Genomic DNA, 19,972 nt, shown 5'->3' with positions numbered 1-19,972 from the left:
TCTCAGCCCCACTCACCTCACAGAGTGTTTGTTGTGGGGGAGGAAGGGAAAGGAGAATGTTAGCTGCTTTAATACTCCTTTGGGTAGTGATAAAGCGGGATATCAAATCCAAACTCCTCCTCCTCCTCCTCCTCCTCCTCCTCTTCCATTTCGCCAACGAAAATAGGAACATCCTAAGGGATAGTGGGACAATCTGGGGTCAGACCAGAAACCGGGACAGCTTCTGTAAATCTGGGACTGCCCCCTGGAAAATAGGGACACTTGGAAGAAGAAGAGTTTGGATTTGATATCCCGCTTTATCACTACCCGAAGGAGTCTCAAAGCGGCTAACATTCTCCTTTCCCTTCCTCCCCCACAACAAACACTCTGTGAGGTGAGTAGGGCTGAGAGACTTCAGAGAAGTGTGACTAGCCAAGGTCACCCAGCAGCTGCATGTGGAAGAGCGGAGACACGAACCCGATTCCCCAGATTACGAGTCTACCACTGTTAACCACTATACCACACCGGCTCTCTTACATGCTTACATGCAGAGCTTAACAGCATGTGACCCTCCTCTCGATGGGAGAGACCAACTTACATCTACTCCCAGGAGGGGAGGTGTGGCCAATTCATCCCTGCTCAAACATGGCATTGCAAACTGCCAGAGAACCTGAGAAGGAACAGACTTCCTGCTCAGCATCATTTTTAAACCACAGCCAGTTCTGAATAGGCTGGAACTCAGCTTCCTCGTCCTTCAACATGATCTTTTCACCTGCATCTGCTATGTTACTGGCATTAACTATAAGTGAGTAGCATTCCTTTTTTAAAATTGAAAGAGGGAGCATTGTCCTCTCTTACTGACATCTGCACCACTCGTGGCTTGACATGCATTATCAATGTTCCTTGACCTTATTTTATATTTCCCTGTACTTTTTGATGCCTCTGGTTATTAAAGCCTTGGAGATTCCCAGCCAAAACCAGCAATTGACATGTGTGTTTTAATCTTTCTCTCTCTTTTAAGTTTGTCATGGATTTTAATATTTTTGGAATATTTTAAACTGTTTTAAACTTATAATTATATTGTTTTATTTCTCTTGCAATGGCTTTTTATACTCAAGCGGTGTATAGATTTTATGGAAAAAATAGATAAATAAATTTCACGTCCCCCTTCCCCTTATTTTCAGGAATTGCCTACGGAGACTCTGTCAACCAAGCCATAGCTGATTTTACCATCCAAGAGGGGGAGAGTGTTTTGCTGCCATGCAGCTACCAGTCGTCTTTCTCCCCATTTCTTTTCTGGTATGTACAGCATCCACCGGAACCCCCTCGGCACTTGCTCTCGAGCTATGGTGATCCCAGCCAGGAGACAAGAAAGAGCGGGTTTTCAGCAGACCTTGACAAAAAGGAGGAGTCCTTTCCTTTGAAAAAGGCGTCCGGTGAGCCAAGAGACTCGGCTGTCTACTTCTGTGCCTTGAGAGACACAGTGAAGAGAGTGACAAGGCAGGGAGGACAAAAACCAACCCAGTGGCTGAGTGAAGAACTGGTGCTTAAGAAAGCATTCCTAGGTGCACGTTAAATTGAAGCTCAAAACAGGCTGTGTGCAAAGTATGGATGGCAGCATTCATATGATCATATGGAACAGCCATAGTTTATTTATTTGCAAACATTTCTCATGTGTGTGTGAACTAGATGATGATGAAAATGAAAATACTTTTATTATTCATACCCTGCCCATCTGGCTGGGTTTCCCCAGCCACTCTGGGCTCCTTACCACATATAAAACATAGTAAAACATCAAACATTAAAAACTTCCTTTTTTAAAAAAAAGGTTTTTTTTTATTAAAGAAATCTAGCAAAACAAATTATCAATCAATCTAATCAGTTGCATTTCCCCCTTTTCCCTCCCCCCCGAGACTTCCCTCAGCTCCCCTCTCCAATTTGTTAATACATATTATTTTCTCCTTTTTTAAATAATAATAATATTTATTAGTTTTATAACATAACAAGAAAAGACAGACAACAACATAACAGCTATGACAACAACAAACATTAACAAAAAAGAAAAAAACACAAAATAACATCTTATTAATTCAATTTTTCTCTCATCTTAGTATTAATACATATTATTTTCTGCATGTTATTAATTTGTACATATCATTACTTCTCTATTGTATGTTCTACTAATAAATTTGTGAATGTTTATTCAAAACCTGCCAATGAGTCCAGATTTTGTTATCTTTTTAAGTAGTTTGTAAAAAGTTCTCATTCTTCCTTAAAGTCACAGTTGTCCTTCTCACGTGGTTTATGTTAACTTTGCCATTTCCGCATAGCTCATTAGTTTTTCTTGCCATTGTTCTTTCGTCAGGATTTCCTCATGCTTCCATTGTTGTGCCAACAAGACTCTTGCCGCCATTGTAGCATACATGAATATGTTATTTGTTTTCTTTGGCAGGTCTTGTCCTAGAATCCCTAACAAAAATGCTTCTGGTTTCTTAACAAATGTCATTTTAAACATTTTTTTTCAATTCATTATATATCATCTCCCAAATTTTTTAGCTTCTCTACATTCCCACCGCATATGATAAAATGTACCTTCTTTTTCTTTACATTTCCAACATGTATTTGATCCAGTTTTGTACATTTTTGCTATTTTTACTGGTGTAGTATACATCTGTACATCCTTTTCATATAATTTCCTTCAAAAGAGAACAATCTGTAAATTTCAAATCTACATTAAAAGCTTCCTGATACAGGACTGCCTTCAGATGTCTTCTAAAAGTTGTGGAGTTCTTTTTGTTTGTTTGTTTTTGTTTTATATTTTAGAATATTCACTTAACAACCTTAAAATATCAATGACTTCCTTTCTTTCTTTCCATGGTTCATTTTGCACAGCATAAATCCCTGAATATTTTATAAACCATTCAGTATTCCATTATTACATCCATCAAAACTTATTTACACTGTTGATTTATCTTAATGCTGCCAGCGTTTTCAGCTGTGCACTTATTTCCCATATATTCAATAACATTTTCCAAACTCCTTTAAACGAATGTTCTTCTTGTTCTTATATATATGTTAGGTCCGCAAGCAGTGCATATTCTATCAATTTAAGTTGCCAGTCTTCTTTAGTTAGGACTTTGTTCGTTTTCCATTTTTGGGCTAACAAAACACGGTAGTGGCATACAAAATAACCATTTCCGACACCTGGGAATTTCCATCTGAGTTATTCCCAACTAAAAGTTGCGTAGTTCTTTATCTGATGGACATCTGATGGGAGGGTGTGTTCCACAGGGAGGATACCACTGCCGATAAGACCCCCTGCCTGGTTCCCTTCACTTCTTGCAGTGAGGGAACCACCAGAAGACCTCCCAGAGGACCTCAGTGTCTGGGCTAAGCAATGGGGTGGAGATGCTCCTTCAGGTATAACTCCCTAGATAGCAAAATAGTTCCCTGATCTGAGTGCTTCAACTTTTGTAAAGAACCAGATAACTAGATAGCTATGTCTTGTAGATGAAGCTCTTGGTGGCTTTCAGACACAAGGTGGAGATGTTGAGCAATCTCAGCTAATACTACATCCTATAGTATGATGCCAGATATTGAGTTCTCATTCAACAGCACACATTGGCAACCTGACCACTAACCACATCCTTTTCTTATACCTTAAGTTGCTTTTTAGACATTACTTACCAAGAGCAAGGAGTCACCCACTTTTCATACAGCTGTGTTTTTGGAACCAAGCCCATCAACTGCTCAGAACTAGCACTGGAGTCCTTACCAATTTTCTGCTGTCACCTCGTCTTTGATCCAGGAACATGCCTATCTTTGTGCCTTGTCTCTGCTCATCATCTCAGCTTTAAGTAAGTGATCCATTTCCTCACCATTGGAAGAGGTCGACTTTGCTTCATATCTCCTCAGGTGATCAAGATTCTCCAAGTCAGATAGGCAAGGGAGTCCATGGTAATTTATGGACGATCTCCAGTAGATTGCCAAGTATTTTGACTCCCAATTATTTTAACGAAAGCAGCAATCAAAACGCCAAACTCCTGGGTTATGCTTCTGAAAAGAAGAAAGTTATCCAGGTATGGCATTTGTCTGTGGAAGTACCGTGAGCTGCCTTCAGTTCTAGTACTAAAAAATGAAATCCTAGTCTCAGAATTCATTAAGTTATGTGCATCAGGCTCCAATTGGTTTTCTCAGGATTTTACTATGAATCAAAGTCGATCCCATACACCTGAAATCTGATCTCTTTTGTTCTCAGGTATATGTTTAAGCTCAATGTTGCCTGTGACTCTGTTATTGTTTTCGCTTGTGACATTTAATGGCCCTTGGTGTTATTCTCATGCTTACCCATGCCTTTGTGAAGGGTGTTGCTCAGGGAAGAGCACATAACACAACATTATTTTAAAAGTTGTTCACAGAAAGCTAAGAGTCAAAGGAGCAGGAATTCTCTGTCGTTTTGTCCATTTGTCCATCTAACACCATCTCTTTCCGCCTTACCTTTTGTACAGAGGGGAATGTTGGACAGTCAGTGACCCAAACCGAAGGCACTGCGACCCGTAAACACGAAGGAGACCGCATTGCTCTCAACTGCAATTACACAACTTCTTACTCAGCCTATCCATTCTGGTACATTCAGAAACCCAGCCAACCTCCCAGGCTCTTCCTGGATGATTTGGAGGGGACTCCTCTTCTACTGATGAGGTCAGTCTAGGATTCAAAGCCAAGCACAATAAAGAACAGAAGACTTTCAACATGGTGAAGATTGCCAGCCCTGAGTGACTCTGCTGTCTATTTTTGTGCTTTGAGCGACACAGTGGGGTGGGCTGGTAGAGAAGCAGAGCAAAAACTTGCAAGGGGAAACGATGGTGGCTATGGTGCAGGAAGATCTTCATTGGGACTTAAATTGCACAGCCAACTTGAAGATTGGGAAGGTTTCTCTTTGGGATGAATCTGTATACTACTGTGCTCTGAGTGCTTGACTGCATATCTCATGCACAGGTGGTGATGTTGCTGGTGAGGAGGAGGAGAGCAGGGTGTCCCTTCTGAAAAGGAAGAAGAAGAAGAGTTTGGATTTGATATCCCGCTTTTCACTACCCGAAGGAGTCTCAAAGCGGCTAACGTTCTCCTTTCCCTTCCTCCCCCACAACAAACACTCTGTGAGGTGAGTGGGGCTGAGAGACTTCAAAGAAGTGTGACTAGCCCAAGGCACCCAGCAGCTGCATGTGGAGGAGTGGAGATACAACCCGGTTCCCCAGATTACGAGACTACCGCTCTTAACCACTACACCACATTGAGAGATGGTGGGGCTCTCTCTTTGTATATATATGCATATATATTATTAGATTTCCTGTTTTACAATTTTACAATTTTAAATACTCATTTAAACATCCTTACAAAATCCATGACTTCCCTTTTTCTCTTTCCATGGTTCATTTTGCATACATAAATCCCTGCATATTTTACATAAATTAAACCATTCAGTATTCCATTATTGCATCCATCAAAACTTATTTACACTGTTGAATTTATCTCAATGCTGCCAGCGTTTTCAAGTGTACACAACCCCCCCTATATTCAATAAACATTTTCCATATTCTTTAAACATATGCTCTTCTTGTTTTCTTATTTAGGGAAGCTTTTAATGTGTGATATTTTAATGTATTTGATTTTTGTTGGAGCCGCCCAGAGTGGCTGGGGAAATTCAGCCAGATTGGGCGGGGTACAAATATATATATATATATATATATATATTATATATTATTAATAGTTAAGTCGGCAAGCTGCGCATATTCCATCAGCTTAAGTTGCCATTCTTCTTTAGTTGAGACCTCACTTGTTTTCCATTTTGGCTAAAAAAACCGGCCGCAGTAGTGGCATACATAAATAACCTTTTTTGACACCTGGGAATTTCCATCTGAATTATCTTCAATAAAAAGGACTCTGTTTTTGGGGGAAGGTACTTTTAAACACCCCCCATTCATGTATCTTTTCCCAATACTCTTTTACCTTTTACAAGTCCACCACATATGAAAAAAATCCCTCCCTTGCATCTCCAGCACTTATCTGATTCAGTCTTATGCATCTTAACAAGCCTACTCGGAGTTAAATACCACCTGTAAATCATTTTCATGGTGGGGCTCTCTCATGCCCTAGCTCCCTGATCAGTGAAGCTGAGGAGCTGTCCAGCAGTTCAAGGAGCTGTCCACATTCCCCTACAAGAAACCCTCTCGGGGCAATATGGCAGTGGTGGATGGATCAGAGGCAAAACTGGGTGGACTAAAGGAATCATACATATAATATAGAATGTAGAGTTGGAAGGAACCCTGAGGATCACCTAGTTCAACCCCCTGTGTCAGGCTTCAGGGAATCCAATCCCTTCCCCGGTGGCAGCCAAGAAGCAGATAGACAATAAAAGTTCTTACCAATTAATTTATTAGTTTTCACAGTGAGATGAAGGAATGCAGCCTCCCCTAAATGATGCATTGCTCCAAGTAAAGTCCCACCCACATGTCTCTCCTGTTCTACATCACCCTTACATGGCTCATCTGAGCTTTCTGCCTCTGTTCTACTACCCTCAATGCTCACCTGCTCCTGGGAGGGAGGGAATCAGGAATGCTTTCCAAAGACACAGAGTCGGTCAGCTGACTCTCCCTGGTGTTTCTTCATCCTGCTGTTCCTCTTCCAATATTTCCTAGTTTCTCCCCTCTGCAGCCTCTGAACTATGCCCTTTGCAAACCACTGTCATAGCTGTCAACTTTTCCCTTTTCTTGCGAGGAATCCTATTCAGAATAAGGGAATTTCCCTTAGAAAAGGGAAAAGTTGACAGCTGTGACCACTGTTCTAAATCAATACTGTCCTCCTGTTTTGGAAAAGTTTCAGGAGAAGGGGGTCGGTCCCCACCATTCCTCCTCAGTCCAGCCCCTGACACCCTGCAATGCAGCTGTCCCATATGGGGATCGAACCTGCAACCTTGGCATTATCAGCACCATGCTCTAGCCAACTGAGCTATGCAAACACTCCTCTTACCCTTGCTAGAGTCGGCTACATTCCAGCAGAGTTTTAGTGTTTTATGTCCTTTTTTCCTTTTACTTCTTTTTAATTGTATGCCAATCACCCACCTTAGGATCATTTGGTGCAGGTCAGGTCAGAAATCTTATGAATAAGTAGATTAATGAAGTGAACCAGGATGGAGCACTCTAGTGAACAAACACATGTGAAATTGATAAAGAGTATAGACTTATCTGTTCATCACTAAGAAAATCTTGCAACACAAGGCTGTAAGAAGGAAATTTCAGAGTTTATTAAAGAGAGGGAAAGAGAGGGGGAACTGCTTTTTTATCCTTTGGGTGATGGACTGGAAAGAATAAAGTTGGGGTCCCATATATTTTGTTAAGTGTTCTAGGTCTTGAAGCTGTCATGTGGCTTTCAAACAGAAGGTGGCAATGTCGAGCAACCTCTACTCATACTACTTCTTATAAAATATTGGGATATCGAGTTCCCATTCAATAGCACACATTGGTGCCTGGACCACAAACCACGTCCTGTTCTTTTATCTTAAGTTGCTTTTTTGACATTACTTACCAAGAGGAAGGAGTCACCACATTTCATCAAATCATTTCATGCAGCTGTGTTTGTGGAGCCAAGCCCATAAACTGCTCACCACTAGCACCGGAGCCCTTACCAGTTTCTCGCTGTTCTCCTCCTTGATCCAGGAAAATGTCCTTCCTTGTGCCTTGGTTCTGCTGATCACCATCTCAGCCTTAAGTAAGTGATCCATTTCCTCACCATTGGAAGAGATCTCCCCCCACCTTCATGTACCCTCAGGTGATCAAGCTTCTCCAAGTCAGGTAGATATGGGCTTTGCTCCATCCATCTCTCCATCTAACACAATCTCTTCTGCACTATTCTTTACAGAAGGGAGTTTGGACAGACGGTAACCCAGAAAGAAAGAACCACGATCGTCAACCAAGGAGCAAGAATCTCTCTTGATTGTGTCTATGACAATAATGTCTACTATCTTTTCTGGTACATTCAGCCTCCTGGAAAACCTCCAAGGATCTTTTTGACTGATATGGGAGATGGTACCACCTCTGGCGGGGCTCAGTCACAACTTCCATGCCAAGCACGATAAAAACCATAAGAGCTTCAACATGGAGAAATCTGCCAGCCAGCTGAATGACTCTGCTGTCTATTTCTGTGCTGTGAGTGACACAGTGAAGTCAGTCAGTGCAGAGAAGCAGAGCAAAAACTTGCAAGGGGAAATGAGCCTAGATCTGCTTGAAGACTGATGATCTTTGTATCGACTTTGTAGCAACCACACATATCTGGGAGTAGGGATGGGGGGGGGGGTTATTTGCATCTACAGGCTAACCCAAGGGTACCCAAACTAAGGCCCAGGGGCAGGATGGGCCCAATCGCCTTCTAAATGTGGCCTGTGGACGGTCCGGGAATCAGCGTGTTTTAGAATGTGTCCTTTTCTTTAAAATGCATCTCTGGGTTATTTGTGGGGCCTGCCTGGTGTTTTTACATGAGTAGAATGTGTGTTTATTTAAAATTCATCTCTGGGTTATTTGTGGGGCATAGGAATTCGTTCATATCCCCCCCCCCAAAAAAAATATAGTCCAGCCCCCCACAAGGTCTGAGGGACAGTGGACTGAAAAGTTTGTTGACCTCTGGGCTAACCTACTTATTCACACTTTCCAAAACGATGCAAGAACTGAAACACACCCACCCTTCCAAATTCAAGCTGATCCAAATTTTGCAAAAGTAATGTACTGTATACTTAAATGCATCTGCTGAGATAAAGTGCACCTAAAAATGCAAATATTAGTGGAAATGACATGCCAATGTGCATGTTCAGGGGGTCTTCCCCCCATTTTTTGCAAATTGTTTAATTGCAAAAAATGCATACAGATAAGTTTAGATATTAGGATAGATTAATGTTGAAATGCTGACAAGTTTTCATGAAGGCTTTTGAAAAACGATTTGCAAACTGGTGTCAGGGACTGGGCAGATGAGGAATGGTGGAAACGGCTTCCCCAGCTTGACCCTTCCAGGGAGGGAGGAGAGGAAGACAGTTCAGAATTACAACAGGGGTTTGAGGGAGGTCGCAGCTCAGAGGCAGATGAGGGGGGGAAAGTTGGGGGATAATGAGAGAGGAGGAAGAGGGAGAGGAAGCACCAGGGGGTGACGGCTGACGGGCACAGTGTCTTTAGAAAGCATCCCAGAACCCCCTCTCCCAGAACCCAGCAAGCCTTGAAAGTAGGAGAGCAAAGAGCTCAAAGACAGAGGGCACTTCTCAGCACCCGTAGGAGGATGATGTGATTGACGAATGAGGAAGTGGAAGAGACGGGGGTGGGAGTGGAGATTCACTCAGGCCAATGCCATTATCCAAAGGCTGGGTTCTATAGCCTCTCTCTGTAAATACTGAATAAAAACCGACGGTAAAAAAAACATTCCTTGTCTTTGTACATTGCTGGGCACTGGTCAGGGGTTGCTGGCAGCAGCCAGACAACTGATGTGGAATTGTGGGGAAGAGAACTTACAGTTGGAGAATTGAATAACTGGGAGAATTAAAATGGACAGATTCACCCATTCCTTCTTGAGAACAAGACCACTGAACTACTGCACCAGGCAAAAAACACCTCCCCACCCCATGGGGCAGTGTCTCTTGAGACAGACATATGCCAACGCAACACGGAAGGTGGCACCTATCCCCTGCCAGTCCATCTACAATGGACTTTGGGGGGGACTGGACTGGAGGGCAGTTGTGAGTGAGCAAAATGGCACCAGTCTTCCACTCCTCCTGATCTGTGACCTGAGGCAAGGGGCTCACCTTGTCCAATGGAAGGGCTGGCCCTGTTTTTTTTGTTATTATTATTTTTTTAATGTGGAAAGCAGATGTGCCCTGTATGCGTCACCTACTGAAGAGTTTTCATGGTTTACATTCTGTCCACAAGAGGCGGCAACCCCAGACCTTTATCAAACCCTCTGACTCAAGGCAATGATATGAGAGTCATAAATGGGCAAGCAGCGGTAGACAGGCCACGAACAAAGGTTGCCTCGCCTGTGATCTATTTTGAACACATGAAAGAAGGGGACATAAAGCAGTTTCATCCACTTGGAGGGGCTTCCTTGGGCCCACGTGCCCATCACCCAGTGTCAGTCACAGAGTCCATGACAGCCTATAACAGGCTAAGCAGCCCCTAGCTTGAGACATATCCCAACTCTTAATTCCATAGATGGGGAAACCTGCAACCATTTCTATTGTTGCTGGACTCAGCTCCCATCGTCCATTACCATTGTTCTATGATGGATGGGGTTGTGGAATTTGAAACCTAGCCAGCTGGGATAGTTCAGTCAGCAGAGTATGGGACTCTTAATCTCAGGGTTGCGGGTTTGAGCCCCACCTTGGGCAAAAGATTCCTGTGTTGCAGGGCAGTGGATGAAAGGCTCGCATGGTCCCTTCCAACTCTACAATTCTATCATTCTATTATTATTAACATTTGGATAATCCATGTTCCCTATCCCAGCCATAAAATATTCTTTTAAAAAATGTGCTAAGCAATTTTATTAGAACAGGAAAATGATGTGGCAACCTAAAGAATCCTTTCTTCTTCTTTCTTTTGCATAACCAAGCTCGATATTTTTCTCCCCACTGGAAAGCACAAGAGAGTACCTGTTTTCCTCAAAGAAGACACAAGCTGTGGTTTCTCTGTCTGTCTTAAGATAACCACAAACTCTCTACTTCTGACTTGCACTCAGAAGAGAGGGAACAGCAGCGTAATTGAGCCGTAGCATCTGGGAGCCTCTGTTTCTCTTCTGCATTGCAGAGCCCTCTGAAAGGAGGACCACACTCCACCAGAAGAATCCAGGACCTTCACGGTGGTCTCAAGAGCCTGGTTATCTAAGTGGAAGCATCTGCTTGGGACTACTACTTCTATGTAAGTGAGGAATTCCTTAGAAAATTATTCCTTAGAGAATCAACACCCAGCTGCTCACCCTTATGCTCTCATCCATTGCCGCAAACTCACATTCCCTTAATCTGCTGGTCAATAAATACCCATACAAATAGGAGTAGTGCCCTTGCAATTAATGGTTGGGATGATGAGAAGCTCCAGTAGTTCTGCCTTAGTTTTTACAGAACCAGCACTACCAGAACTGCAAATAGCGTTAGGCTTGCAACAGAACTTTTCCAGGTGGCGCAAGACTTTTTCCAGGGGCATGATGGCTAGTTTACTATTAGTTTCATCAATTATTATTAGCATTGCTATTAATGAATCCAACTCAGGGGGAGGCATACAAGCCTCCATGAAGTGAAGGAATGAAAATCAAGGAGGAAGAAGGGAAGGAATAAAGGAAGAATAAATGAGAGGTGAACCACGTTCACAATGGATGAGTGAGAGGGGGCTGCAGAGCTACATGGGGGTTGTGTGTGTGTGGTGAAGGTTGGAAAGAAACAGAAGGAAGAAAAGGTGGAACAGGGAGAAAAAATGAGTGGAAGTACAGAAAGATTAGTCATGGAATGATGGTGATTTCTTCCAGGCAGAGCAACCATTGGAGATATTTCCCAGCCTCCAGTAAAGTCTCCATCCCCCTGGGAGGAACAGCACATATCTCCTGTAACCACGGAATCTCTTCTTACAATGGGCTTTTTTTGGGTACAAACATAGCCAGGGATAAAGCTCCTCATTCATCATCAGTGGCGTATATTCAGGGAACAAGAACAACGTTGGGTGATGGACATTGACAAAACCAGCACCTCTACAAACCCTCTCATCAGCGAGGTGGAGATGGGAGATGCTGGCGTCTACTACTGTGCATGAGTGACACAGTGTTGAGAAACACAAGGGAAGCTGAACAGAAACTTGCAGAGGGAGGGGCTCTTCAGTCCTCTGAGCTGGGGTGAATGCCATTTTGCCTTATGCACACATTTTTGTAAAGCGATTTCCCCCCAATATAATAATGTCCTTTTCTAAGTCACAGAATCGTAGAACTAGAGTTGGACAGGACCCCCAAGGATCACCCAGTTCACCCCACTGCAACGCAGGAACCCACAGCTAAATAATCCCTAAGAGATGGCCATCCAACTTCTGCTTGGAAAACTTCCAGGGGAGGAGAGTCCATCACCTTCCAAGGGCAATGTCATTTTCATTAAGATGCGTCTGTTTATTGCCACCTTTACCCCAATATATGCATTTTTGTATATGTTACACGGTTGGAGACATGCATGTCAAAACTCAGTGAAATGTGAATTTCGGATGGTGGCTGTGTTTTGGTTCACCTGGCAAAGTGTGCCTTTGAAGCTGAAGTGAATCAAATTTCTCCCTATTCCTAATTAGAGGTGAGGTTCATAATGGAGTTTTCTGAACCCCACTTAAGGGGTAATCCTTTTCAGCTGAGTCACATGACCTGGCAACACGGGACCTATGAACAGGTTTTAGGATATACCCAAATTCTCCCTTTTGGTCCAGTGTGGTTTCAAATGGATGGGAGGGGGGACCATGTGTGAGTATTCCTGCATTGCAGAGGGTTGGACTAGATAACATTTGGGGTTCATTACACACTCTAGAGTTCTATACTGTAATTGAAACAACTGATCCAACCATTTAAAATTAACAGGGAAGAGATTGAAACACATCTGAATAGGGAATGCTACCGGAATTTATTATAAAACAGATTCTACTTTAATCTCTCCCAGAATATAAGCACATATAAAAATCTGAATAGAATTATGCAGTCATTATAATCACAAAAGCAACAATGGTAACATTTGCATGGACAGATGGAGTCCCCCAACCCCCAGCGTGACCCCGGGCGGAATAATGACACCAGACAAGTGCCACAACTTTATTAAGATTCAGATGTAGGGAGACCTTGGCTCAGGCATTGGGCCTTTATCCTTCCCAGCCCCCAGCCGGGGATCTGGGAAACTTCAGGGTTATCCAGAAAGTGTGAGAATTGGGCTGGCTCTGGAGAACCTATGTTCAAGCAGATAGCCTGCCCCCCGTTTGTCGCCACTGGAGGGGGAGGGCAATGACAACCTCTCAGCGTATGGTCAATGCCTCCCCCCAATACCTCTTTAACGGAAACCCTGGTATCGCTGCTGCACTGGGGGCGTGGAGTCACCGCCCCACCCCCACCCCCATTTAGGAAGATGACTAAAGGATTTCGCCCAAGGCCTGAAACCGCCAAAGTTGTGACGAATTGCTACGGGAAAGGCGAAACCTGCCAATGCGGGGAAATTCCTTTCTGGCCCTTCAACAGCGGCCTTGGCGTACCTGTGGACAAGAGGTTAACCTGCAAAAATAAGCGTTAATTGAGGATGTGGAGGGTGGGAGAAGCTCGGGAGCCTGACTGCTGCTTCCTGGTAAGCTACACCTTCTATTTTGTGGGCTAGGTAGTCCCTCCCCTTACCTGGCCAATCCCCTGGCAACGCCTCCCCCAGGCAAGATAGCTGGGGTAGGCGGAGACCCCAGGTATCCCTCCTGGGGGAAGGTGCTGCCAGTCCAAACTACCAGGTGTCGCCTAGCTCGGGAGCGATCATTACACTAAAGAGCAGGTGCATTTCAGTTTGCCAGGGGTCTTCCTCATTGGTGAATGAATATACAAATCACAATGTTGTCACCAGAAGCAAATCATTTGAGTGATCTATACTGATATGATGAGCTGACATGTCGGGGGGGGGGGCTTAATAAGAAATGGGGTGGGGATCAGGTAAGTCTAATCAGTCACAGGATGTGGTACACACACACCCTTTGAAAGGCAAGACTCCCATGAGAGGTGGTGGACTCTTCTTCCTTGGAGGTTTTTAAGGAAAGGTTGGATGGCCATCTGATATGCATGCTTTAACTGAGATTCCTGCATTGCCGAGGGTTGGACTAGATGGCCCTTGGGTCCCATCCAACTCTAAAATTCTGTGATTTACATAACCAATTTTTAAAGCACCACTGTCAAACCCATTTATAGATTCTGGCTTCCAACTTAGAAAATAGGCTATGGCTTGATGAATAATAGCTTGATGAAAGAGGGGCTTCACCAATAAGTCTCAGCACTTTAAAAGACACAAAAATCCACATTTTTCTTTGAGAGAAGCCATATGCGTCGTCTGAGGGGAACAACCATGGTTTCTTTTTCATTTTTTAAAATATCATGGGTCATTTTTGTGCGGGTGTTGAAAATTGCTGACTATTGTTTGAGAGAGTTCGTTTTAAATCCACAACAAACAGATGCATCTTGCGTTTTTGTTCTACTTAACACAGTTCCCTTAGCTGCTTTTTTAAAAGAAAGAAATATTATTTTTCACCACTAGAGCGCAACCCAGAGCTTCACACATCTATTTGCAGATTGACCTAAACTTTCGATTTAAATATACGTCATCCTTCAAAAGATGATTGACAGCAATGAGCAGGAACAGACGAGGCAGACTGCAGATGGAGTTTGCCTCACCAGAGAACTTTTAAATACAAGGGAAGAGGGAGAGGAACTTAGCCACTGTTTGGAAGCATCAGCAAAGACGGTTTCCCGTTCAAAAATGCAATTGTGCTTGCCTGTTTTGGTGACGTTCCTTCTCCTTCCAAAACCAGGTAATATTTCTCTTGGGTGCTGCTGTGGCATTGATACGATAACCTTCCAAGTTTCTCAGTAAGAATACCACCCAGTTCACAATCCTACGGTTGGAGTCCTTTGCTATCCAAAGAGGTACATATTTTGACTGTATAAGTCAAATCTACAAAGAGATGTATTGACAGCTGAGTGTGATTTAAACGCAAGTTACCTTAGCCTGGGCACCGTATTCTAGAAGAGTTTCAAGTTTAAGAATTGAAAACAAAATGTCGTGTTCCTATCCTGTTTCAGAAGGTGAGGATTTGAAAATAATAATAATCAATTTTAAAAATCAGAGGAATACTTAGGCTGAATCTAATGTTAGTCCTACTCAGAGGGGAGGCTTTGAAAATAACAGATAACTTAGGTTCATTAATTTTAATAGGTCTTCTCTAACTGAATGAAAGGTTAAGATTTGGGTAATTTTAGAAATCTTAATAGGATGGGTTGAGAGGAGAGAGAGAGAGAGAGAGAGGGAGAGAGAGAGAGAGAGAGAAACAGCGGGACATACAGAAATTTGAATAATATTAATTTCAGTGGGTCTACCCTGAGTATCACTGTCAATGACTACAGCCCATTGTATCCCATTTTTTACAGATGTTGGCCTAAGTGATGGTATGTGCCAACTCTTTTCGAAGTGGACTATTAAAGAAAGATAAGATGTAAACTTACATTCTTTACTTCTACGTCCCTACAGACATTAGGTTTGAGATTAGCCTTGGGGTGGCTCCATTGGCAGATCATAAGACTCTCTTAATCTTAATCAGAGTATGGGACTCTTAATCTCAGGAGTGTTGCAGGAGTGTTGGGCTAGATGACCCTTAGAGGTCCTTTCCAATTCTACAATTTTCTGATTCCATTCTGGTGTCATTAATTCCCCCAGCCACTCGGAGTATATGCGGACACAAAAATTGGGGCAAATGACAATATACTCAGAAACCTGAAACTAAAATGAAGAAGTTACAGGTGGGTAGCCGTGTTGGTCTGCCATAGTCGAAACAAAATAGAAAATTCTTTCCAGTAGCACCTTAGAGACCAACTGAGTTTGTTCTTGGTATGAGCTTTCTTCAGAAGAAGAAGTGTGCATGCACACGAAAGCTCATACCAAAAATGAAGAAGAAGAAGATAGTTCAGTTGACGATTCAGAGGGTTATTCTTTCGGAAGGAAGGAAGGAAGGAAGGAAGGAAGGAAGGAAGGAAGGAAGGAAGGAAAGAACGAAAGAATGAAAGGCCTAATTTTGTTTCTCTATTTCTGTTTTATAGGTATCTCTCAAACTGATTCAGTGTCCCAGTCACAGAGACAGGTGGAATCTCTAGAGGGGCAGGTGGCAACTTTCCACTGCAAATTCACAAGTGGAGACTCGTTCCCATCTCTTTTCTGGTATCGTCAGTATGCCGACAGAAGACTCCAGATCCTCTTGCGTGCTACCAAAGCCGATAAGAATCCAAAGGCAGAAGAGAAGTTTTCTGCAAGTTTGGATATCGAAAAGGGTACCGTTCCTCTGACAATTGAAGGAGTCTCTCTTCAGGATGAGGCTGTGTATTTCTGCGCTTTGATTGGCACAGTGAGTCAGCCTTGACTGTGCACTATACAAAAAGAGACACAAGGATGCTGAGCGGGCACTGAAACAGTTCTGAGGATAAATTCTCAAGCCAAGTCTTAGTTTGCTTGCCAAAAATCCAAGTGCATATTTTCCTAATGTAATTTAAACACACACAGAGAGAGAATAAAGACACTGTTACAGACATTGCTATATTCAGGTCTTCGAAGAGCACCCCAACTACTTGATAGGGGACGTTAGAATTGAAATTTTTGCTTTCAAGTCTCACCAGAAATATTTAGGATTTAGAATCTCTTTAGTCCATCAAAACAAAACAAAACTCCTTTTAAAAAAAGCTTTGGACTTTAAATATAAAAAGTTGAAGTCTATGGGTCAGCTCCAGATTTATTCATAGCTCATTGAAATGTAAGGTTGGCGGTTCGAATCACCGCGACAGGGTGAGCTCCCATTGTTCGGTCCCACCTCCTGACCACCTAGCAGTTTGAAAGCACGTCGAAGTGCAAGTAGATAAATAGGTACCGCTCCGGCGGGAAGGTAAACAGTGTGTCTGTGCGTTGCTCTGGTTCGCCAGAAGCGACTTAGTCATGCTGGCCACATGACCTGGAAGCTGTCTGTGGACAAAGGCCGGCTCCCTTGGCCTAAAGAGCGAGATGAGCACACAACCCAGATTCGTCCGTGACTGGACCTAATGGTCAAGGGTACCTTTACCTCTTTACCTAAATTAAATTAAAGATGATTTATTCTCAGTATGACTGAGTCTAGATCTAATCATTGCAACATTCCTTTGTCGTTTCAATTCAATTTGAAAGTTCCGTAAATTGTTCAGAGAAAAACAAAAACACAAATGCTTTCACTGTTAAAACACTTACTTTATTTTTGGGGGTGAACTATATAATCCAGTCTTCAGTGAAACCAGTCCTAGAGTGGGATACAACTTAAAATATGGAGTATGGAATATTTAGAATAGAATAGAATGTAAATGTAAAGATAAAAATATATTAAATCACAAAATAAATGTCTGAAAAATCAAACCATAACAACAACAAAAATTACACTACGGCACCAAAGAGTGACAAAACTTTCCCTCTGGCAATCTAACCAAATGCTTAACAGGGGAGTCCTGTGGCAAATTCAGCCAGGATGAACAGCTTAGGATGCATCAGATCTCTGGCTCATTTATTGCATCAGATCTGGCTCAGTTGTCTGATTTATGGCTCAGCATGTTATTAAGTCCCCAACCCTGACACAGCCAGGGGCGGAGCAAGGGGACGGGGGGCGGTTCGCCCTGGGTACCACCCTGGGGAGGGTGACACCCCCGCGATCAACGTTGGCGCGGCAACTTTTAAAAGACTGCAACGCGTGAACAGCAGCACAGCGTCTGTGCTGCTGTTCACGCGCTGCAGCCTTAAAGGTTGCCGCACTGCATGGAAGGGGTGCCGGCCGATCACGCCTGCCATCTTGGGTGGACTGTGCATGTCCACCCAAGATGGCGGGTGCGATCGGCCGGCACCCCTTCCAACCGGCGCCGCGCCGAGTTTTAAGACTGCAGCCGGTGAGCAGCAGCATTGCTGTTCGCCCGCTGCAGCCTTAAAACGCAGCACGGTGTGACCCGGTGCCAGGTGAAAGGCACGCCGGCCGATCACGCCCACCATCTTGGGTGGACTGCGCATGTCCACACATGCGCAGTCCACCCAGGAGGCTGCGCATGCGTCGTGAAGTCATGACGCGTGCGCTGGGGAGGGGTGACAAAAAGTTTGCTGCCCCAGGTGGCAGATGGGCTCGCTCCGCCCCTGGACACAGCCAAAGATACACTGGTGTAATTTGCTCATCCCAGCTCAGCTGGCAGATGTAAGCCCCCCAAAAGGGGCAGTCTAGTTGTGCAGTGGAAGAACTTTGGATGAATCCCTGGAGCCTATTCTGGTTGGTCTCATGTTCTGGCAACCTGGCAACATGCGGTAATTTCAAAGGCTAGTTTCCCCAACATACAGTAATTTCAAAGGCTAGTGATGTATGGAAGTGAGAGCTGGAACATAAAGAAGGCTGATCGCCGAAGAATTGATGCTTTTGAATTATGGTGCTGGAGGAGACTCTTGAGAGTCCCATGGACTGCAAGAAGATCAAACCTATCCATTCTTAAAGAAATCAGCCCTGAGTGCTCACTAGAAGGACAGATCCTGAAGCTGAGGCTCCAGTACTTTGGCCACCTCATGAGAAGAGAAGACTCCCTGGAAAAGACCCTGATGTTGGGAAAGATGGAGGGCACCAGGAGAAGGGGACGACAGAGGACGAGATGGTTGGACACTGTTCTCGAAGCTACCAACATGAGTCTGACCAAACTGCGGGAGGCAGTGGAAGACAGGAGTGCCCTGCGTGCTCTGGTCCATGGGGTCACGAAAAGTCGGACACGACTAAACAACAACAACAAGTTTCTCCTCTGTGCTGTTAAGCAGGGAATCAGATCTGGTGTAACTTTATGCTGTCTTAATTTACAGCAGCTTGCTTTCCTACAGCTTCTTGTGCCTAGGATTGCTGCCTTCGTGATTTACAGTTGATCCTCCTCCTCCTCCTCCTTCACACAGCTGAGATCAAACAAGTTTTTTTTTGGGGGGGGGAGACCAGAGGAGGATTATTGTGGGAAAGGACAGTGAACTCAGCTCTGGCATCAAAATCAAATTCCTGGGCTGAGCGTGTGCTCAGAGGCAGCCTTCTCCTTAGCTCTAATAGAAGGTTTACCGACCACCGAGTCCCTATTGTGAACCTGGCTCCAGCTGTTGGATCTTTGGGTTATAGGTGGGGAAGCACACAAGTGGCTCTTATAATCTTGCCAGACCCTCGTTCTAGCTAATTTGTTTATCTCGAAATTGTGATCTGGATTTCAGGCACGAGGTGGAGATACTGAGCATGTTCAACTTTAAGAGAGAGAGAAAAAATACTCGAGTCGTCAGCTTCTAACCACATCCTGTGGTCTACCAGCCCTCAAGTTTAGGTTGCTTTGAAAAATAAATACTTGCCAAAGAGGAAGGCATGAACTTCACTTCATCAAGTCTGCTCATATTGTGCGGTTCAAGCCTAGAAGTGGATTGAATGGAAATTCCTCTGTGATTCTTCCCTTCTTCATCCCCCCAAAATGACTCTCCTGTGGACCTGGCCTGTCTTGATCCTGGCAGTCTTAAGTAAGTGAAGGTCAATTCATTACCCACAGCCTAAAAATTGTCTTCACACCTTTTTTACTTCCTAGATTCTCCTGCGATACAAGACTTTTGCATTTATGGCTTCACTTGCTGTTTCCGAACTTGCAAACCATGAAATGCTATAATCCAGAGGTAAAAAAAAAATGGACTGTAGCACTTCAGGGCCCTGGCAAGGAAAATACCACCAACCCAAAATGCATCCCTGTGATGCTATTATTCCACTGACGGGGTGTGTCTAAGGGGAGCATTCAGAAATATGTCGTCTCAGTTGTCATCAGTTCTACTGCCTCGTTGCTATTCTAATCTTTTTCTGCTGTGTCTGTAACCAACAGCAGGAGTCAACCGATATTCTGACTCAATAGATCAACCTTCCACAAATTGATACCGTTCATGCAGCTGAGACTGATGTGGACTGTTGTTCAAAACATCTGGAGGGCACCAGATGTTTAAAGTTGCTTTGAGGTTTTTCCCCATGCTCCAAAGTTGGTTAAGCACAAAAATCTGTGCTATTGCTGTGTCTCATTCATGGTGGCACTTCAGAGGTGGGAAGATGGACTACAGCTCCCATCAACCCTCACTGATGACCATGCTGGCTGGGGCTGATGGGAGTTGGAGTGCAGCAACATCATGTGGGGG

General features: G+C 43.8%; 1 gene segment (V, D, J or C); it reads left to right on the top strand.

Moving 5' to 3' along the window:
- Nucleotides 1-4,060: 4,060 nt before the first annotated feature.
- Nucleotides 4,061-8,267, top strand: LOC117057313. The segment is given in 4 exon segments: nt 4,061-4,079; nt 4,488-4,805; nt 7,692-7,743; nt 8,084-8,267. Coding segments are annotated over 4 exon segments (573 nt in total).
- Nucleotides 8,268-19,972: the final 11,705 nt, after the last annotated feature.

This window comes from Lacerta agilis, chromosome 14 (genome assembly GCF_009819535.1).
Source record: "Lacerta agilis isolate rLacAgi1 chromosome 14, rLacAgi1.pri, whole genome shotgun sequence".
NCBI classification, from domain to species: domain Eukaryota; kingdom Metazoa; phylum Chordata; class Lepidosauria; order Squamata; family Lacertidae; genus Lacerta; species Lacerta agilis.
Note: the sequence above shows the minus strand (reverse complement) of the source record. Positions and strands in the feature narration are given on the sequence as shown.